Below are 22560 nucleotides of genomic sequence, written 5' to 3'. Positions count from 1 at the left end.
CTGGAATGTGGCTTCAGCAGCCACCACAGAGGGGAACCTCGACACCGCCTGCAGCCGCGTCCCCACCAGCCTTACCTGGTACTGCTTGAGGACACCATTGACCATAAGCGCCGACTGCTTATCCACTCGCTCAGTGACTGCGTGCGCCACCGCGTAGTAGGACTGCAGGCCCCGAGCGAGGGCCTGGGACACGCCGTACTCATCATCCACGTCTTGCTTGGCATTCCTGGGAGAGGAAAGCACCGTGTGACGACACCCACTCCGATCTGTGACCACATGCTTCTGATACAAGCCTCTGCGAGTAACCCTTCTGCCCGGTGACCATATAAGCTCCCGTGCAGCCGGAGAGTCCGAGGGTGAGCCAGGCCACAACTACTAATCTGAGACTGGGTGCGTGGGTCCGACCCCACCGGCCCAGAACAGGAATCAGGTCGCTGCCACATTGTAAGAAAACTGTTTCTTTCCACCAGAGGCTGGTCCTATAGCCCACACTTTCTACCGCACATTCCTGGGCATAAAGGGAAAAGGCACGTGGCGCAGCCCCACACAAAACCAGAATCCTGTATATTGTGGCTGTTCCATGATCCTACCTGGAATTATTTTATCACAATTTTTTTTTTCAAGACTTTATCTATTTATCTGACAGAGAGAGGGAGACAGCAAGAGAGGGAACACAAGCAAGGGGAGTGGCAGAGGGAGAAGCAGACTCCTTGCTGAGCAAGGAGTCCAACGTGGGGCTTGATCCCAGGGCCCTGGGCTCATGACCTGAGCCGAAGGCAGACACTGAATGAAGGCAGAGCCACCCAGGCGCCCCTGGAATTATTTTAAAAAGTGACTTTAAACTACATTTTTGGGGCACGTGGGTGGCTCAGTCCGTCGGGTGTCCACTTACGGCTTGGGTCTTGATCCCGGGGTCCCGGGATCGAGCCATGCTTTGGGCTTCCTGCTCAGCGGGGACTCTGCTTCTCCCTCTCCCCATGCATGCTTTCACTCTCATTATCTCCCTCTCTCAAAGAAATAAAATTTTAAAAATTAAGGAAAAACCCCCTATGTTTGTTTTACTAATGTGACAAACAGGTGATCCTGTATGTCTCATGCTGTGCTGTGATTTTGGTGGATTTATGTCTTAAGAATCTTCCAGTGAGTTTGAGGGGTTTGGCCTATTTCTCGGATCTCAGGGCACCACGAGCTTGCTCTAGGGCTGTTTCCTACCCGCCGCATGCGCAACTCTCAGTCCTCTACTACCCCATTAACTCGTGCCGTAAGTAGCGACGAAATCAGTACGTTAGCTGCACTAGCGCTTACAAGAGCAAAAGCCGGAAGTAAGGGGAACGCCCGCCACTAGGGACGGGCGCAGACGGGACAGCGGAACCCACGATGCCACGTGGTTAACGCTCCGCGTGGAGACAGCATCATCTCTGAGAGAACTTGCAGGGAAAAAAGCCAGGGGCAGGAAGGTGTGCCTGGATACACGTGTACAAGTAGAAAGAAAAACATATACACATTCTGCTTCTATCTCTGGACATGGGCTATCTCTGAAGACACGCGGTGCTCTAGGGAGGGGCTGGGGTCGTGGGGCCCAGGGAGCAGGAGTGAGGTGGCTGCCGTTGCACAACCCAATCCGCTCTCAACCACATGAATGGATGGAATATTCGACGCCTGTGAAAATCAGTGAAATCTGAAGGAAGTCGATTCATTCTGTCCGCAGCCCCACAATGTCTGCCGGCTGGACAGGGTGTGCGCCGTCCAGAGAGAGAGGCCTGGATCTCCACAGGCCCGGTGGTGCCGCCCCCAAGGAAGCTGACAGACCAAGAGGCCGGGGAGGGATGCCTTACTCGATGATGTGCCGGGCGTCCACCTCCGAGACGTCGTCGCTGTCTGGGTCTGGAATCTTCTTCTTCTCCTCAACAGGCAGGTTGGGAGGCTGTGCTGGCTGCGGCTGCTCCTCCTCCTCCTCCTACCGAGACACAAGCCTGCGTCACCTCAGGCCACCTCAGGTCACCTCCCCTCAGGGACAGGCACAGGTTCCCCAGGGGCAGAACACACTTTTGGAATCCAGTGCTGCTTCTAGGCCCTCTCACTATCCCGGAATGTGTCATGCCTCTTCTTGGCCTCTTCTCATAACAGCTTAGTTTCCGATTTTTAGGTTTCCTAGCACGGAACGCAGAGACTTCTTTTTAAAGCTACCTCAGGGGACTGTCGTCCTCTTACTAACAGTACATGCCTTGCGCACCGTGCCACCCTCCACCACAAAATGCATACGACCATGCTTACTCCTGGCCTGACCAGCTCAAAGCAGTTTTTCATTTGATTCTCTTAAATCTTCTAAGTATTAAACATTTTATAGCCAATTTTCGGTACTTGTTCCTCTCGATTGACTTCTGGCTTTATCAACAAGGTTAAAACATTTATGCTACGTCAAGTAACACTGGTGAGAACAGCCACCCTAGTTTACTGTGACGTTTCCCATCAACTTGTAAATTAGATTTAAGTGTTGTTCTTCGTTAAAGGGAATTTTCAGCCTTTACTGAGCGGATGATAAAGGGATTCTGTGTGGCAAACTGCTGAAATGCACACAAATACATTTCTCAATGTTAAACCATTCTTGTATTCCTGGGTAAATCATACAAGGTCCCAACAGGTTATCTTTATGTATGACAGGATTGCTATAAAACTAAAAGGTATCTGTAATTAATCTACTGAATGATTCCAGTCAAAATCCCGTGGGATGTCCCTTGGAGCATGCAAAATGATTTTACAAGTCATCTGGAATAATGAACAGGTGATAATAGCACATTTTGGGCAAAAAGAAAAAAAAAAACGTAACCGGTACAAACTTATCCTAGCTGGTATCACCGTATCTGGAATTAAAATAGGGGTAGGACTCCTGGCTAAGTCTGAGTGAGGAAGTCCACAAACTCACACACTCGCGCGCGCGCGCACACACACACACACACACACACACACACACACACATGTCTTTTTGAAGCGGGACAAAACTGGCAAAAGCACAACCTTCTGAGAGCTCCAGGAGCCCGAGAAGCACTGATGCTTGAAAATCTGCTGAACCTTGGGTGAGAAGAATGGGAGCTGGTAGCATTCTTCTGGGGACCGCTTCCAACCCTCTCTGCCCCCGGCTCCATCCTGAAGGTTCTCCCAGGACAGCCAGGCCGGAAGCACTGGCAGCCGAGGCTGATGGGGACTCAGTCACGGCGGGGCAGGGGGCAAGGCCCGTGCCAGCCAGCGGCACTGCTGTTGTGTAAGTGAGGTTCTCCCAGTTTTACTTTGGTTACGAAAGCAAATGACCAGCTAAGCCTGTGACCATGCAGAGAAAAATGAGACGGGGCCTCACAGAAAGTGAAAGCAGGGCGGACCTGAAAATGGCCTGAACTTGGAAAGCACACCTTCACACGCACTGACCTGCCAGAGGGAGCAGCTTTACTCGCTCAAGATATCTGAGCACAATCACCGGCCAGTCACTGGACGGCTACTAAGTTACAAGGAAACATGGCCTCTTCCTAGAAGCCAGGATTAAAAATAAAAACGAGAATAAAACCAAAAAATAGACTGAGCAGAGACACCACTGGGGAAAGATTTCCACAGATTCATGGAGTGCGCTCCCGGACAGACACCACCACCGAAACAACCAGCCGCGAGTGGGAGTCAGAATCCAGCATGGTCAGAAACGGGTTTCCACTAAACATTACAAGATGGGCAAAAAGGGACAGTGTGATGTGTGTTCAGGGAAAAAGCAAACGAATCTGTCTCTGCTCCCAGATGCTGAACTCAGCATATAATCTTCGAAGCAACTATTATTATAAATATGCTCAAAGAACCAAGGAAAATTCTCTTTAAGTGCAGTAAATCAACAAATACAGAATCTCAATGTTAGAGACCAAGGATAAACTTCCCCAGTTTGATGAAAAGCAAGAAACTACCCAGCCAAGAAGCTGAACAAAAACTAAAGGGAATAAATAGGGTTCACAATCCGCCAGAAAAGGCCAAAGACAACAAAATCCTGAAAGCAAGAAAGAGAACAATGAATTATCAAGTACGGAGGAGCATCAATACAATCAGCGGCTAAATTCTCATTTGAGACGGAGACCATGCAGCAGTGGAATAACACATTCACAAGGAAAAAGGCTGCCACCAAAGACCTCTGTGTCAACTAAACTGTCCTTGCAAAGTCAAAGCTACAGAAATACAGTCGCGGGTTTACCAAGCCTGAGAGAATTTGTTGCTAACAGATAGGAACTCAAACGCCAATAGCATTAGGAATGGCAACTGCACCGATCGACACAGAAGACTCGATAAACCCATCTTCCCTTACTTGTCCTCTACTGACGTATTCAGACCAAATCGAGAGATGGCAGGAGGTATGAATCAGAAGACGGCTCTGCAGGGTTTACAGCGTATACAGGTTCGATATACAGGTAAGTAATACACAGCTACATAACAGACAACACAAAGGAAAGGCAGCAAATAGACCTAGAATAAAGCATAATTTCTGTATTTTCCCAGAATGGAGTTAGTATCAATCTGAAGTACACTGTGATCAATTAAAATGCATACTGTAATCCTCAGAGCAACTACAAGGCACGCAACTAGAAAGGTACTATAACAATTAAAACGTACAGAATACAATGGTACAGTAAGAAGTAGTTAACACAGAAGCAGTAAAGAAGGAACAGAGGAACAAAAAAAGACATGAGACGAAAGAAACAGCAAATGGCAAATGTAAACAAAGTTATATCAATAATTATATTAAATGCAAGCAGTGTAAAACGCAATCAAAAGGCAGGCACTATCATACTAGATTTAAAAAGCAACATCTAGCTATCTGCTCTTCCAGACTCAAATGAACAGATAGGTTTCAAGTAAAAGAACGGAAATATACATACCATGCAAAGAAACCGTAACTGGAAGAAAGCTTGGAGGGACTATTAGAACACCAGACAGGGCGCCTGGGTGGCTCAGTGGGTTAAGCCGCTGCCTTCGACTCAGGTCATGATCTCAGGGTCCTGGGATCGAGTCCCGCATTGGTCTCTCTGCTCAGCAGGGAGCCTGCTTCCCTTTCTCTCTCTCTGCCTGCCTCTCTGCCTACTTGTGATCTCTCTCTGTCAAATAAATAAATGAAATTTAAAAAAAAAAAAAAAAAAAAAAAGAACACCAAACAAAAGAGACTTTAAAACAAAAATTACCAGGGGCACCAGGGTAGCTCAGTCAGTTAAGCTTCTGCCTTTGGCTCAGGTCAGATCCCAGGATCCTAGAATCAAGTTCTGAATGGGGCTCCCTGCTCAATGGGGAACCTGCTTTTCCCACTCCCTCTGCCTCTCCTCCAGCTCGTTCTCTTATAAATAAATGAAATCTTAAAAAAAAAAAATTACTAGAGGGGTGCCTGGGTGGCTCAGTCGTTAAGCAGCTGCCTTCGGCTCAGGTCATGATCCCAGGGTCCTGGGATCGAGCCCTGCATCAGACTCCTTGCTCAGCAGGGAGCCTGCTTCTTCCTCTCCCACTCACCCTGCTTCTGCTTGTGTTCCCTCTCTCAGTGTATCTCTCTCTGTCAAATAAATAAATAAAATCTTAAAAAAAAAAACAAAGAACCCTGGTTCTTTCATATTCAAAAAAAATTACTAGAGACAGGGACAGATACTTAATAATGATAAAATATCAAATACATCAGGAAGACGAAACAACTAAAATACACGTATCGACAGAACATGAAAATACATGAAGCAAAATCTGATAGAATTTAAAGGAGAAACAGACAATTCAACAAAAGTAGTTGGAGATTTTACTACTCCCTTCTCAACAACAGAACTGAACAAAATCATAAAGGATATACATGACCTGAACAATACTATCCACCAACTCAACAGAACTACATATACAGAACACTACACCCAAAGAATGCAGAAGATGTGAACGTGAAACATTCCCCAGGATCCGAGCCAGAATATGAGTCTCGATAAATTAAAAAGAATTAAAATCATACACAGTACTCTTCTCATACCACGAGAAAATTAAATTAGAAATCAAGACCAGAAAAAACCTAGGGAATTTAAAAAAAAAAACTAAAAAAACACAAAACACAAAACAAAACCCAAAACATAAAAAATATTAGAAAATATTTTGAACTGAATGAAAACAGAAACAACAAATCAAAATTTACAGGCACAGGGCGCTGGGTGGCTCAGTCGGGTAGGCATCCCACTCTTGATTTTGGCTCAGGTCATGATCTCAGGGTGATGGGACTGAGCTCTGCATCCCTCTCCTTCTGCTCCCCCCGCCCTCACACCCCTACTTCTCTCTCTCTCAAAAAAAACAAAACAAAACAAAACAAATTACAGGCTTGCAGTTTAAGCAGTGCTTAGAGGGAAATTTATAGCTCTAAACAAGTATATCAGAAAAAAAAGGTCTTAAATGAATAACCTAAACTTAGACTGCCTTCCAAAAAATGAAAGACAAATTATTGAATTCCCAAAACGAGCAATTAAATAGGCATCACTGCCAGACCCACAAAAAGATAAGAAAATACTATAAATAACTTTATGCTAACAAATAACTAAGATGAAACAGACAAACTCCAAGAAAGATACAAATTACTAAACATGAATCAAGAAGAAATGGAAAAATTGGGGGGAGGGACCTTTAACGGTTAACTCAATTAGTAAATAAAAATCTTATTACAATGAAACGACCAGGCCCAGATGGCTTCAGTAGTGAATTCTACCAAATATATTAAGATTTCTTTTTTTAAAAATTTTATTTATTTACTTGAAAGAGAGAGCATACTCGAGGGAGAGGAAGAAGCAGACCCCCCCATTGAGCAGAGAGCACAACACAAGGCTCAATCCCAGGATCCTGAGATCATGACCTGAGTCAAAGGCAAACACTCAACCAACTAAGCCATCCAGGTACCCCCTCAAATATATTAGGATTAATACCAACCCTTCACAAACTCTTCCAGGAAGTACAGGAGAAGGGAATATTTTCCAGTCCATTCTGTGAGGTCAATGTTAACCACAGCAAAACCAGACAAGGATGTCACAAGAAAACTATAGACTAATATCTCATGAATATAGACCCAAAAGTCATCAACAAAATATCACCAATGCCGCAATATACAGAAAAGATTATACAGTAGGACAAAGTAGGACTTATCCCAGGAGTGCAAGTTTTGTGGTCATATCCAAAATTGGTTTACATAATAAATTGTATTAACAGATAAAAGACGAAACCAGACCACCAGCTTAATAGACAAAATAGAAGAGAATTTACTGAACTTGATAAAGAGCCTCTATGAAAAACCTACAGCTGACACCAAACAGCAGTGACAGAATAAACACAGAACAGTGAGTGAGAACAAGGCAAGGATGTCTGCTCTTAATACTACTCAACGCTGTAGTAGAGAATCCGGCCAATGGAATACAGCAAGAAAAAAGAAGTTAAAGGCACACAAATGGGAAAGGAAAAGTAAACCTGCCATTATTTACTAAACATGACATGATCCTGCATGTGAAAATCCTAAAGAATCTACAAAAATCAAAAATCAAAACCAAACTATCGGAACAAATAGTATGAGTTCAGCAAGTTCATACCTACATACAAGACCCATATTTTTCAAAACTAATATAAGAAGTTGTATTTTCATGTAACAGCAATAAAGTATCCAAAAAATACAATTAAGTAATCAATTCTAGGGGTGCCTGGGTGGCTCAGATGGTTAAGTATTTGCCTTCGACCCAGGTCATGATCTCCAGGTCCTGGGATTGAGCCCCAAATCGTGCTCCTGGCTCAATGGGGAGCCTGCTTCTCCCTCTCCTTTTGCCTACTTATACTCTGTCTCTCTCTCAAATGAGGAAAATCTTAAAAAAAAAAAAAAATTAATTCTATTCATAATAGCATCAAAAGAAATATTTAAAAATAAATTTAGCAAATAAAGTATAAAAACTGTGTACTGACAACCCTCAAAGCAGTGCTAAAAGAAATCAATGACGATAAAAATGGAGAGACGTTCCATGAGCATGAATTATAAGACCAAATATTGTTGAGGTGTGATTCTCCCCAAATCAATCCACAGACTACATGCAACTCCAATACAAATTCCAGCAGGAATTTTTATAGTAACTGATGAGCTGACCCTAAAATTTACAAAGGAACAGAAAGGATCTAGAATAGACAGTGAAAGCCGCAAAACTGGAGGAGTAACACCATCTAACTTTGAAATTTCTTATAAAATTACAACAACCAAGATAAAGTGGCTGTGGCACAACCACAGACATAAAGATTAACAGAACATAAAGGAGACGCAGAAACAACCTTACATTTCTGGTCAACCGGTTTCCAACAGAAGTGCCAAGACTATCTGAAGGAAGAAAGAGAGATCTTTCCATCACATGGTGCGGAAACAGTGGCTATCCATGGCAAGAAAAAAATCTTACACCTGTATCTCAGACCACAGTCATTGACTCAACTATGACCTTTACTGTAAGAGCTTCAGTTACAAAACATCTAGAAGAAAACACAAAAGAAAAATTCAAGTGACTTCGAAGAGTTTTTAGATATAACTCCAAAAGCACAACGCAGGTACAAAAAAAATTATGATAAACTGGATTTCCTTAAAATTAAAAACATTTTGCATTTCAAACATTTTGCATTACACTGCTGAGGGAAAAAGCAAAAGGCAGAGTGACTAGGAGAAGATACTGCAAGCTCTGTATTTGATCAGGGACATATCCCAAGAATATATAAAAAAACTTACAACTCAGTCATGAGATGACAACCTAGTTCATAACAGGCAAAAAACAGGAGTAGACATTCACCAAAGAAGATACACAAATGGTGCACGAACACATGAAGAAACGCTCAACATTATTTAGTTATAAGAAAATGCAAACTAAAGGCATGATGAGGGGCACCTGGGTGGCTCAGTGGGTTAAAGCCTCTGCCTTCAGCTCAGGACATGATCCCGGGGGCCTGGGATCGAGCCCCACATCAGACTCTCTGCTCAGCGGGGAGCCTGCTTCCTCCTCCTCTCTCTCTCTCTCTGCCTGCCTCTCTGACTACTTGTGATCTCTGTCTGTCAAATAAATAAAGGCATGATGAGATATTACTATGCATCCACTAGGATGGATTCAATTGAGAGGACAGATAACACCAAGTATGGACAAGGATATGGAGAAACTGGAACCTGTGAAATGGTACAACCACTTTAGAAAACGGTTTGGCAGTTTCTTAAAAAAAGGCAAACATGAACTTACCACGTGACCCAGCCATTCCACTCCTAGGTATCTCCCCAAGAGAAATGAAAACATATGTCCGCACAAAGATGTGTATGGGAATGTTCACAGCAACATCATTCGTAACAGCAAAAACGGAAACAACACAAACAGCTCATCAACCGGGAAAGGATAAGCAAGCGTGCCACATCACACAGCAGGACAGGACGCGGGCATAAATAGCCATGATCTCTTGGTACGCATACAACAGGGATGAACATCAACAGCTATCTGAAAGAAGCTGGACACAAAATACTACACGTTATAGGACTCTGTTTATAGGAAATACCCAGAAAAGGCAAATCTACAGAGACAGAAAGCAGATCCCTGGTTTCCTGGAGCTGGAGGAAGGGGTCAGAATAATCTGCAAACCAGCAGGAGGGAAAATTCTGGGATTACAGAACATTCTAAAATTGGTGTGTGGTAAAGACCGTACAAGTCTATAAATTCAGTAAAAAAAATCACTGAATTATACACTTCCTATGGGTGCATTTTATGGTATTTAAATTATCTCTCTACAGAGCTATCAAAAAATTACAACAGAATTTTACTGGAGAATCATTACAATCAACGTTAAATGAACCTGAACAGGCCGCCCTAGAACGACCCCACTGGGTATAAAAACTGAACACATTTAAAAAAATGTCACAGGCCAGTGGAATGGGAGAACTAAACTGAATGTCAGTTCACTTAGTACTCCTCGGAGGGAAAACAAGGCAGAGCTCTGCCCCATGGCCTACCCCAAATAAATTTCCAGATGAGCTGAAGTGGTAATAAGGTAAAAAATGTGTGCTCCCAGGAGGCGCTCGAGGACAGAGAGGGGAACATGGCTCTTCAGTACAGCTTTGCCAACTGTAACGTGACATAGTTAAATGATTTAGAGTTTACACAACAAATCCAACTATTTATGTTTCCAAGAGTTAGATTATAATGGGTAAACATGTACATGATCCAATGATCCCAAATTCACACTGATCTTTCTGGAGGGAAGGGCTTCAGATTTTGAGCACTTGAAAGACAGCTAGTAGAGCTGAGGATGGTCCGTTTTAAATTCTATTTAATTTGACTAATGTAAGACTGAGGAGTCACATTGGCTAGAGGTTACAGAGTTGAGAGTGCAGCTCTAAGGCACCAAATTTCACCCAGGACTGGGGCCCTTGGCTGCCCTGTGCCTGTTTCCTGCCCCACACAACACCCGCCCAGAACAGGAGAGGATCACAGTGCAAAGGGGTGACGGGGGCCCCAGGAGTGGAAGTTACCACACTGAGAGCCGCAGCAGCCAGGAAATGGACTCTTACCTCCTCCTCTTCTTCTGAGCCACTTTCTTCACTATCAGATCTCGGAGCTACTTCATATCTAGAAAAAATATTAGTGTTTTAATACACACTTTGCCAGAGCGCACAGGATTCACTTTCCTTAGTGAACTGGCCTGCTTCTAAATGAAAGCAATATCACCCTCTGGAACGAGGCCAACTCACCCGGGGTTCATCTCAAGCCAGGCTTCTAGCTGCCCTGCTTTGGGGGCGTCGGTGCCCGTGAGGATCTTCCCGCTCTCCACGTGGATCACTTTCACCGGCAGGTCACTCATTTGGCTGGTCTCATCCAGAGGCTGAAAAAGGGTCACATGTGTAACCTGAGGTTCTGGAGTTTCCATACCTCGGGCTTCTGCTAACTACAGCCACCTTGGGAAGTGCTCTCCCAACTCCATGCCCAGAAAATGGCAAAAAACATGGCCAGTGGTTGTGAAAATGGGTTAATAACATTTTTAAAAAAGGGGTTAATGACATATTAATAATCCAGTAATAATATATGATCCATTGATGACAGCTGTTTCTTCGAGGTATTTCATTTTCAAACCGGTTAACATGGCTCCAACCTCATAAGAGCACAGTGGGGAACCTCTGCTGACCCCATCGGATGGTTTCTCTCCATATGCGTCCACCAGTAGCTGTCTCTCACGCAGCCTCACAGACCTACTCCACGCGTAAGAAACAAGGACTGCGCTCTCCCCGTTTATACACAAATGACTATACTATTCACATTCGTTTGGCCCCCTTTTCCCCCCATTAATAGTACATTTGGAGACTTCCTCAAAGGTCCTCATTCTTTTCCGTGAAAGAGCTAAACAGAATATTTGGAAAGCAAAACAACTAATCTCCTCTTAGCATGTATGAAACTCCTCCATTTCTCGTTCTGAGACGCCGACGCTGAAGAACATCCCCTCCGTTAGTGCCCTCAAATTTCCTGGAGAAAACCTCCAGGATAAGGATGAAGTTCTTGGTTTAAACCTTCGTTCACACCTTCCAGAAACTTCTCCCACCCTCTCGTCCCCTTCAGGGGCCACACTCACCATCAACATAGCCCATCCCGTGCCACCAGACCACCTGGCCCTCAAACCTGCCCACCACGGAAGGTGACGGCAACTACCTGCCGCACGCACAGCCTCCACGGGCCCCATCGTGGACTTTCACCACCGAGTGCGCCCTGAGAGTGGCTGATGGTGCTGAGGCCTGCCCTTCCCCCCACCCCCAAATTCTGATTCAATTGCTCTGGGGCTTTCAGAAAAGCTCCCAGGCCATTCAGAGGCTGCGAAGCGCAGGCTGAGATGAAGCACACTTCACAACCACCAAAGCGAGGCTTCTGGTGCCCAGCAGGAGGAGCAGCCAGTGACTACCCAAAAGAATTCCCTGAACTGCACTTGGCCACCAGAGGACTTTTCCCCTGAAAGCCCCAAACACCCTTACAAAGGCTTTCTATTGTGGCAAAACGCCAGCCTGCATTCTTAAAAATTCAATATAACATTTAAAATAAAACCTCATGGGACGCCTGGCTGGCTCAGTGGGCAGAGCAGGCAACTCTCAGTCTCAGGGTTATGAGTTCAAGCCCCACACTGGGCACGGAGCCCACTTAAAAGATAAATAAGTAATAAGAGAAAATAAAATCTCATGAAATAAATACATATTTGAGTTAATCACTGGTCATTCACTTTAGGAATCTGGCCTCCAGGAGAAAGTGTGAGTCTGCTATGGCCTGAATTGTGTCCCACCCCCAGCAAATTCAATGCTGAAGCCCCAACTTGCCAATGTGGCTATATATGGAAATGGGGCCTTGGATGGGGGGTAATGAGGGTTAGTTGAGGTTACAAGGTGGGGCCCTCGGGACGGAACAGTGCCCCCTGTAAGAGACAGCAAAGCTTGCTGTCTCTCCCGTCATATGGGGACACAGCAAGAAGGCAGCCACCCACAAGCCAGGAAGAGAGCCCTCCCCAGGAACCGACCTTGCTGCACTTCGATCTTGGAATTACAGCTTCTAGAGCGGTGAGAACATACTGTTTTTTTGGTATTGAAACCACCCCAGGCATGGTGCTTTGTTATGGCAGGCCACGCTGACTGGGAGAGAGCATGAAAACATAATGTCAGGGAGGCTCGTGACAACAACGAGTGCAACGGGAGGAAGGGAACAGGGCAACAGGCTCCGGGAAGGGAGGGGCACGCGGTGGCGCATCAGAGACGAGAAGTGCAGGATCGTCACTGCGGCTGCAAATGCAAAGCAACTGTATGACTACCCGTCCGCCTGCTGAATGAGAGGCCAACGCGTCCACACCACAAAATCAGAACAGAATTAATGGCCTGAGTTGGAAAGTGGCCCAAGATATCCTGCTGAATGGAGTCTAGCTATGTCTAGATCACCCCAAATGGCCTTAAAACAAACCGAAGGGATGTAGGCAAAACGATTCCTGGATGCATGTTCAACCCGCATGCTCGCTCTCGGGAAAGCAGGTGCCGTGGGGACTTTTGCTTTTTATCATACTGTTTAAATATTTTCTGTAAGAAATACTATGTTTCGGTGGCACTGAAAGAATAAGGTATGTGAGCTAACGTGGGAAGATGTCAGAGACACAATGAGAGGCTGGAAAAAGAAAACCATCTGGCGGCCCATACACAGAAAAGGCCCCAGAGCAAACATGGTTTTCCACGACGGTTACCCACAGTTTTCCTCTGGAAGGTGGGAGTGAGGAGGGGGCGGGGAAGGCGGCAAAGGAAACACTACTCATTTACACCTCCCCCTTCTAGACATCTTCCCTCCAAATGAGTGTACTGAGGGAGAACAGTGGCTTTCAGGAGGCTGGTAGGGATGTGGTAGGGAAAAAACAGTGAGTGGAGACAGCAAGCCCGCTCCGAGTGCGCCACTTTGTACGGTGCTGACTTTTAGAATCAGACTAGTAAAATTTCACATACTAAATACAGAAATGAAAGGGATGCCTGGTTGGCTCAAGTCAGTTAAGTGTCAGCCTTCGGCTCAGGTCATGATCCCAGGATCCTGGGATCGAGTCCCACATCAAGCTCCCAGCTCAGTGGGGAGCCTGCTTCTCCCTCTCCCTCTGTCCCCCAGCTTGGGCTCTCTCTCTCACTATCTCAAATAAATAAAATCTTTTAAAAAATGTACTAAAATAAGGCGCCTGGGTGGCTCAGTGGGTTAAGCCTCTGCCTTCAGCTCAGGTCATGCTCTCAGGGTCCTGGGACATAGCCCTATACTAGGCTCTCGCTCAGTAGGGAGCCTGTTTTCTGCTCACCCCCCTGCCTTCTTTTCTGCCTCCTTGTGATCTCTGTCAAATACATAAATAAAACCTTTTTAAAAAATGTATTAAAATACATACATAAATAATGAGTAAATAAATAAAACCAACAAGGAAAGGGGAAGCCGCACCTATCAGGGCACAGGAGAGAACTAATCCAAGTAACGTTTAAATGTAGTATTTGGAGCACATTAATTTCAGGCTGAGTAACTCCAAACACCAACTAATTTCCAGCTAGGAGGCCTCTTTTGCACAGGAGTATAAGTTAACAACTCTGAATGTATTTCCCAGAATGTATTTTCCAGGATTAGGCAAATAAAGAAATATACCATGGCTAATGGGAGCCAAGCTCTGGGCTGTTTTAAGGAAAGAGAAAACCGAAATAGCCCTACGGTATTAGATTCGATGCAGACATACCCATATGAATGTAAGGTTTGGAACATACAGACCAGCAATGCACAGATGCATGTGGCCGTATTCCTGTTCCCTAGATCTGACTGCCAGGAGGGCCTAGAAGCAATGACGCCCACATCAACAATCACATCTAACGAGGTATCTTGGCCATTTGGCTGGCTCAGTGAGTAGAGCATGCGACTCTTGATCTTGGGGTCATGAGTTCAAGCCCCACTCTGGGTATAGAACTTGGCTTACTTACTTACTTACGTAACGTCTTTAGAGATAAAGAAAAAGAGAGAGAGAGAGATCTTGGTTTCTAAATATTGGCTGTGAAAGCAGAAGATGAGCTTGGGCCATTACGGTGTGCAAGGAAGTAAGACAGCTCTCAAGGGACACATGGGCCAACTGGAAGGGGCTCTTACTGGCCCAGACTGGAATACTTTGAATATCAAAATAATGACCGTAAAGGATTAAACTCAATGAGAATCCTGTAAGTTGGTACCGGGGCTGGCAAATTGTGTACCATGGGCCAAAGAGGAAAGAAGAGAAAAACTCTTCCTTCCTGTAGAAAGTCATCTAAAAAATGCAGAAGAAATCATGGGGGAGGGGAGAGGAAGGTCAGGGTGAAGAGAGGGGGCATCACCATTCTGTAACCATCAAGTACAAGGTACTTAATAATTACAAAAGGAAAAAATAGTAACTTTTCATCACAGATGCCTCGGCAGACACCAAGGGATCCTGGTCAACATCGCCAGTGACCAAAGCCATCCACACCATGACACCTGCTGTGACGCACGGAGAAGAACACAGTGTCACTCTGGCGTCTTCCTGCCAAGAACACATAACTGGAATCTAACCACAAGGAAAGGGCAAGTCAAACCCAAGTGAAAGGCCCCTGTGGGAAATACTTGGCTTGTGTTCTTCAGAAATGCCAAGGTCAGAAAAGGCTTAGACGAAGTGAGGAGCTGTTCAGGATCAAAGGACTAGAAGGATCGCCACTGAAGGCAACGCGTGGCCACAGACTTGCTATGAAGGCCACCAGAGAACAGCTGTGACAGCTGACTAAGCCTTAACAAGCGCCACGGACAACATCATGGTGTCACTGCAGGCAGGCTTGTTTCTGCTTGTTGATCACTGTACAGTCACGGAAAAGAAGGAGCTTTTTTCTAGGAAACGCACTGAAGTATACAGAGGTAAGGGGTCTTCATGTCTACACCTGACTCTCCGATGGTTTAGGAAAAAATGTTTGGGAAAACGGAGAACCCACGTGAGGAAGATGCTGGAATTCTGTCCTTTAATCATGTCAGAGCGAAACTAACAAAATAACAGGACGGACAACAAAAGAAGTCCGGAAGGAAACACCCCGGGAGCTGACTGTACTTCCTGGGGAGTGGGAATGAGGAGGGGGTGCGATGTGGCAGGGGACCCATGTGGATTCTTCCATTCACCGTAGATAGCTCTGGTGATTTTAAAAGAAAAAAGAAATTTAAAGGATGCGACAGAGCTAAGCTCCCAGGACTGGGCTGGCGTTTCCATGACAAAAAGCTCCTGATCCCTTACCTCGCCATCAGGTCCGATAGCAGGCGTCTGTCCTTCTGCATTTTCTGCCTTCTGCAAGTGAAGAGAGACATGGTCACCAGGGAGGCCGAGGCACATGTGCCCAGATGGCTGCTCCAGTCCCACCCAGGGGCAGGCGCACGGCCAGGCCCAGCGCACCTTCTTTTTCTTTTTCTTCTTTTTCTCCTTGGCGACCTGGGCAGCCTTGTGCTGCCGCACCAGCTCCGTGAGGTTAGCCACGTACTCGTCTGTCTGCTGCAAGAGGTAGGCCAAGCGCTTGTCCTTCTTCTGGTCGATGAGCTTGCGGTAGCCCTCCTCATCTTCCGCCTGCGGAAGGGTGAGGTTATGGTCGTGTTGGCAAGAACACGCACTCGTCCATTAGGGCCCAGGGCAGGTAATCCAAAGCCAAGAAGCCCACTGAGGGTTGTTGTTAACCAGCAACCAGACCCTCCCCAAAGGAATGCTCAGCGGACACCAGACCCGTGCTGTACGTACACCTTCACGGGGCTATCGACCCCGTCTTCAGCATCTCCTACCCATACCCAGGGAAGACCCCGAGGGAGCCTGCTGGACAGATATGCTTTTGCCAGAAGCCACCTGAAAAGGCCAACAGCAAGTCCTAGCCCCTCTGTCCACAAACGCCCCCCAAATACAAACACTTCTCTCCAGTCCAGGCCCGATACGCTCACGGACCCGTGCAGCAAGCCCCTCCTGGCTTTCTAATAATCAATGAGACAGACATCACCCCAGCTTAGAGCCTCCTGTGGCTCCCATCATACACAGAATTCAATCTAAAGCCTTTCTTATGGTCTACAAAGCCCCCCATGACTGCCTTAGGGACTCTCGCTCGTGCCCTCAGCATGCTCTTCTAGGGGCCTTCTGCTGTGCCTCGCACCTGGCTTTCTGCCACCTCAGGGGCCTGCCCTTGGTTCCTTTATCCCTGGGAGGCACTTCATTAAGGGAGTCACGCCCACCCTTCCCATAACACCCCACCAACCCCTACTCCCTCATCTGGCTTCCTTCTCTTCGGGCTACTTCACACCGCCCCAAACGCTCATTTGTTCGACCTGGGCCTCCTTCTCTCTAGGGCCAGCAGGAGCGGCCAGGAGGGTAGGGCCTGCATGCTTTTCCTTACTGCTAGGGCCGCATGCACACAGCAGTGCCTGTCAGCATCCGCCTGAATCACCCCAAACAGCCAAACACAAAGGGTGGAGGAACAGGCCAGCGATCACATCATCGGTCACTCTCCCAACCTACAGTGCGTGCCCCTCCCCTTTCTGGAGAGATCACAGAGCAGCCAGCTAACCAGCCTAAGGTCTTGCAAACACTGACAGAATGAACAGGCCAGGTCTGGACTCCCAAACCCGCACCCTTTCTTTCTCTCTGTCCCACCTCTAACTCTGAGCAGCAGTCGCCCTTGGCGTAACACCAGGCAATCGATCCCTGGTACCTGCCACACCCAAAGCAGCCACGAAGGGACATGAAGGGACACGATGTCACGAAGGCAGAATTTTACCATGAGTCTCCGCATTCTCTCTTTCTCAATTCTTTCGTTTTCCTTCTTCTGTTCCCTCTCCGTGTTGGCGTGGTAGGTGGCCACCGCCTTTGTGAGCTTCTGGATTTTGCCTGTGACCGATCTGTGATATTCTTTGAAATCCTTGGCATGCTGCAGAATGCTGTTGAGGTACTCCTGCAGGGACAGACACAGAAGAGAGGACTGGCTACTCCCCAGAGCCGCTGTAATGTTGCTGAAAAGGAGACAAAACTTTAAAGGCAGCTTGTTTAAAACCCAGAGGACGTAATCGAAACGGTACAATGAGCGTCGGCCTCTGAGGTTCGGAGTTCCCTGTGTAAGGAAGGCCTCGCGCGGGGGACTGTGGGGAGAGGCGCCCTCCCTCGTAGGTAACAGGCAGGGCCATCCACCTTGCCCGAACTGGCATTGAACACTAAGCACTTCAAAACACCCTCACCCTCCAAACAAGTCATTCCACTGCCTGGAAGTCCCTTGGAGGAAAACAGCAGACATTGGCCAAAAAAATTCAAGGTCAAGCAGGCCTCTTCTAGTATTATTTCTAACACTGCAAGGTTGAGAACAGGCTACATGTGCCCCAACAGAGAAATGGTCACATAAATTAGCAGATACCAAAGCAGAGAAGGAATGTGATGTAGACATTAAAAATGCTTCCACAATACTTAAAAACAAGTCCACGTGTGTATATGTTTGTTTAAAGGAGGCTATTTAACTTCTGAATACTCTGCGCCGACAGAAAACCTACCTGAAGGATACACCAAAACGTTAACAGTAGTTAATGCTGAGTATTGACTTTTAAAATTCTAAACTACACCTGTACCAGACAGCGACCACAGTAGAGCTTTAGAAAAAGTCAGTGAGCCAACAAACCAAATCATCCCACGTCCTACTCTGGCAGAGATGGGGTCTTCCCGACAGATTGCATAGAAGCTAAGTCAGATCACGCCCTCGTCTGCTCGGGACCCTCCATGGCTCCTACCTCACTTAGAGTAAAGGCCCAAGTGGTCTCCTCAGCCCAGACGCTCTGCCTCCCCTCTCTGTCCCCTCCACCTCTCTGTCCTCCCCTCACTCTCTCCCTTGCTCACTCCATTCTAGCCACACTGGGATCCCTGCTGGTCACAGAACACATGGCACATTCCAGCCCCAGGGCCTTTGCACCTTCCCCTCAATCTGCAAAGCTCCTGGCCCACATGTGTTTGTGGTTCCCTCCCTCAGGTCCTGCCTTCTCAGAGAACTCCCCCAACCGTGCTGTGTCAGCAGCCCCTCCGTCCCTCCCCACCCCTGCTTTACATCTCTTCATACCCTCATCGCCTCCCAAACACGGCATATGTGACTATGGCCTGTCCACCCGCTGCCATGTGGTTTTACCCACTAACATATTCTCGGCGGCTAGAATATGGTTGTGATGAGCAGAAAAGACAGACAGACAGCATGCTCAACACAAACCAAACAAGACTCGGCAGCACGGGAGCCCCGGCCGAGGCCGAGGCCAAGCCTCGCGGCAGGGCAGAGACGCACCTGGTGCTTCTGCCGGCGCTTGCGCTCCTGCTCGATCTTCTGTTGCTTCTCCAGCTTCTCGGTGATGCGGGCCTCACGCAGGGACTGCCGCTTGCTGCGCTTATAGGCCTTGGCGTTGAGGGCCGTCTCGAGGGCCGTGTCCCTCCTCATGCACACCACCACTTCCTGTCGTAGCTTGAGGAAGGAAGAAACGATGCGCACAACGTTGTCAAATCCACACATAATTACATTATCTCAAGCTAGATACACTGCGGCTCTTTCCAGAGGGATCCGTTCTAAATGCCTTCTGGTGGGTGCCCATAGACAGTGCAAGCAAAGCTCAGAAGATGACTGCTTCAGGACATCCAGCAGAAGGTTCTCTCAAACCTTCAGGTCTCCAGCGCTGCCTCCCGTCAACCACATGCAAGATATTCCTTATGGGTCATTCAAAGGTAGAGCGCCCCCAGAAACAGACCCACTTAAGTCTCCTGCTTCCCGCCGGCAACTATTGCTTTAGGAAGGACCCACAGCTCTGCATCCCGAGAGCGGCTAACGTCCCACCACCGAGCAGGACGTGGACAGGAGAGGGGGACAGCCAGCCAAAGGGGGTGCAAGGCCACTGCTGCTCTTAACGATCAAAGCACATTTAAGAACTGCCTGAAAGTAGCTCTTTGAATCGAAGCATCAATGCAGGCAGAAGAGGCTCTTTTCCCTCAAGCAACGGGCCTGCGCCTGTGCCCACCTGCCTCTGGAAGTTCAGCAGCCTGAGGGCCTTGAGCTCAATGGTCGCTTTGGTTCGCAAATCCCCGGCCAGGGACCCGGGAAGGTTTTCAAGTTCCTGAATTCGGTGTGCGATTCGAGCCTGCAGCCTGGGTGGCAAAGACAGAAGGAAGGAGAGGTGAGGGGAGCTCTTGTGTCTTCACGGGAGCCCACCTGTTTGCTCCATTTAAAGGTGGGACCTCAGGAGACTCCACCCCTCGAGGAAGGCATGTCCTGGTCACAAGATGGGCAGTGGCTCAGAAAAGGAAGCCAGCCGAAACACAGAACAACGGAAAGAGGGGGGCAGGCCCAGCAAACCCGAACCTGACAGGGCACAGCTGCTTTATGACATTCCAGCAGCGAGAGCCAGCTAGGGGGCCAGGCGGACCAGCGTCTCCACCCCAGTGCAGGGACCACCCCGCAGAGCAACCCTCCAGGCTTGGTCTACAGTTCAAATGAGGTAATCCCCCTTCTCATTGTTTCACCCATATTTATGAAACGCCTGCTATGTGCCAAGGACTGATCCAGACATTAGGCCTTAGCACTAAATAAGACTAAACAAGACTAATGTGCTGTTCTCGTAGAGCTCTCAGGCTTACCAGCCAGACAGGCCGTAAAGGAATTAAAAAATTAAATATCTACGCTAATTGCAGAGAGTACCAAATACTCTGAGAAAGGGGCTAGAAGTGAGGGGGTTAGGCAAGGCCTCTATGATCAGGTGACCTCAGCAAATAGGCCTCAATTAGCCAAGGAATCGTGTGCAGCTTATGCAAAGGGCCAGGGGTAGAAATGAGTCTCACTTGTTCCACAGAAAAAGAGGAATAGGGACAGTGGTGTAGGCACGGACAGAGCCTTGGGCAGGGGCTAAACAAAAAGGTGCTTATTGGACGGGCCCAGGGACACCAGTGGCAGGTTTGAACCTGGGGAACAGGTCTAATGGAGTAAATTATAAAAAGAAACGTCAAACTGCTATGTGGAAAACAAACTGCACAAGCAAGGGGAAGAACAGGGAAGCCAGCAAGGAGATGTAGACCGGGTGGTGGGGTCCACAGCGTGGAAAAGGCCACCAGTTCCCGGGATGGGGGGGGGAGCTGAGATGAGGACACGGGATGGGGGAGGGGGAGCAACAGCGAAGGGGAGGCAGCGTCTGGCCCAATGAGCTGCAGTCAGGTGCATGGGGACAGAAACAGGAGGGAAACGTGGGGGACGCAAGGACGTATCTGGAAAGGTCACGTTTAAGCTACCTACATGGAACTGGAGAGGAGGCACCTGGGTGCAAGGGCTGGAGCTCCAGAGCACCTCTTGTGAAGCCCTCTGGAGCCCCTCCTTAGACAAAGATTTACTGGTACTTCTGGGGATTATGGTCAACAAGCACAGCCCCTCCCGCAGGCGGTTTACGTTTACCAAGGGAGGCCAGTCCTAAACAAGCGGTCAATGCAATGGGGAAACGGGGGAGGGCAAGGTGTTCGGGGGCGAACCTGAGGTGTCCCAGCCGCACGGCACGGTGTGACACAGGCGCCCTGTGTGCCCGCTGTCTACCCCCACGCCGGGCACCCAGAAGGCCTTGGCAAAGCAGCCAGCAACTAGTGACGTTTGTGACGGCCCGCCACAAGGCTCGGCCAGGTCGCTGAGTGCTCGTGAGCCGAAAGTGAGCGAGGAGAATAAAGCACTTGCGTTCAACATCTCTTTGTACGACCTCTCAGGAGGGCAGTTTTGCAGAATCTGGGAACATTCCCTGCCTAGGTCCCCTGTAGCCAAGCCGTGGCACTTTCAGGGAGTTACTCAGACACGTGTGCACACATGGGAAGAGAGAGAGACGTAAGTGTGTTGAATACAACGTTGTTTTAACAAAAGATCAGGGAAAAAAAAAACTGAAACAACCTGCCATCCCTTCCGTCACAGGGTCCGGGCTAAATCAATTATGGTAAAGCCACCGGACAGAATACTGTGCGTCCAACAAGGAGAAAAGCTCGTCTGGCACAGACAGGGCAAGATCTAAGTCTGTTGCCGTGGGAGGAACCGCGTGTCCCTCCGGAAACACCGGCCCCTGTCTGCCTATACACGCACAGGATTTCTCTGGAAGGATACACAGCAAGAGAGAACTAGGCAACTGGTGACAGATTTCCGATCCCATACCCCACCGGCCTTCGGAACTGAGAGTCAAACCGACCCGTGCCGGGACTGACCGAGGCGGGGGCAGCAACCCCAAGTGCCCCCGGGGAGCAGCGCCCTTACCTGTACTCGCGCTCCTGCAGGATCTCCACAGGGTCCAGGCCCCGCGGCTTCTGGATGGGGGTGATGCGGCTCTGCTTCTGGTGCAATGGCACCATGGGGGCGGGCTGGGCAGGCTGCCCCGGCGACTGCGTCTGGGGCGGCATCACCGGGGAGGCAGCGGGAGGGACGGCTGGGGGCGCAGGTGAGGGGCGGCCCGTTGGCTGTGGGGGGATCAGCTTCTGAGGTGTGCTCGTGGGGGCAGCAGCATTCGCCATGGGTCCTGGCAGGGGTAGGGGGAGAGGAGTCAGGCGGGAGAGGCACAGCTTTGAATTCTGGCGTGATTCCGGAGGTAAACGAAAAGCCCTCTGGGCGCTTATGGCCCCGGGGACAAACTCATCCCCAAGGCTGACGAGGCCCAAGCAGCGTCTCACTCAGGGGTCCCTCGGGGGTCCTCCTCCCTCCTGCCCCCTCCGGATCTCAGCTGACGTTCCCCTTCCCGAAGCCCCGCCCGCTTAAGCACCGCTCCCAGGTTCGGTCCTGCTGTGGGAGGCCTCGTGGGAGCAGCAGTTTCCGGACTTTCATCCGGTGCCCAAGGAGTCCTACTTAAGCCATGAGCTACGCGGCGCCCATCACTAAACCTCAGGCTCCAAGCGGACAAGGAATGAGGCCATTTGTCCATACTTCCTCCCCACGGAGGTCACCCTCCAACACCTCCGATGACCACATCTTACACAGAACACAGAGGCTGC

The 22560-nt window shown here is 48.3% G+C and overlaps 1 protein-coding gene across 7 annotated transcripts in view; it reads right to left on the bottom strand.

Moving 5' to 3' along the window:
• The window catches only part of SMARCA4 (SWI/SNF related, matrix associated, actin dependent regulator of chromatin, subfamily a, member 4), a 90278-nt gene that overhangs the window by 44475 nt on the left and 23243 nt on the right, over positions 1-22560 (bottom strand). For 6 of the 7 annotated variants that reach the window (XM_045989981.1, XM_045989980.1, XM_045989983.1 and 3 more), the window contains exons 6-15: positions 21833-22091; positions 19581-19707; positions 18860-19033; positions 17327-17500; positions 15970-16137; positions 15814-15864; positions 10760-10890; positions 10580-10637; positions 1836-1957; positions 76-226 (exon numbers count right to left, since the gene is read on the bottom strand). In XM_045989981.1, the coding sequence (XP_045845937.1) occupies positions 76-226; positions 1836-1957; positions 10580-10637; positions 10760-10890; positions 15814-15864; positions 15970-16137; positions 17327-17500; positions 18860-19033; positions 19581-19707; positions 21833-22091 (1415 nt within the window). The remainder of the gene's footprint in view (positions 1-75; positions 227-1835; positions 1958-10579; positions 10638-10759; positions 10891-15813; positions 15865-15969; positions 16138-17326; positions 17501-18859; positions 19034-19580; positions 19708-21832; positions 22092-22560) is intronic. The other variant, XM_045989982.1, reaches the window with a different exon arrangement.

This window comes from Meles meles, chromosome 20 (assembly GCF_922984935.1).
Source record: "Meles meles chromosome 20, mMelMel3.1 paternal haplotype, whole genome shotgun sequence".
Classification (NCBI taxonomy): Eukaryota; Metazoa; Chordata; class Mammalia; order Carnivora; family Mustelidae; genus Meles; species Meles meles.
The sequence above is the reverse complement of the archived record's forward strand: the minus strand, read 5'-3'. Positions and strand labels throughout refer to the sequence as shown.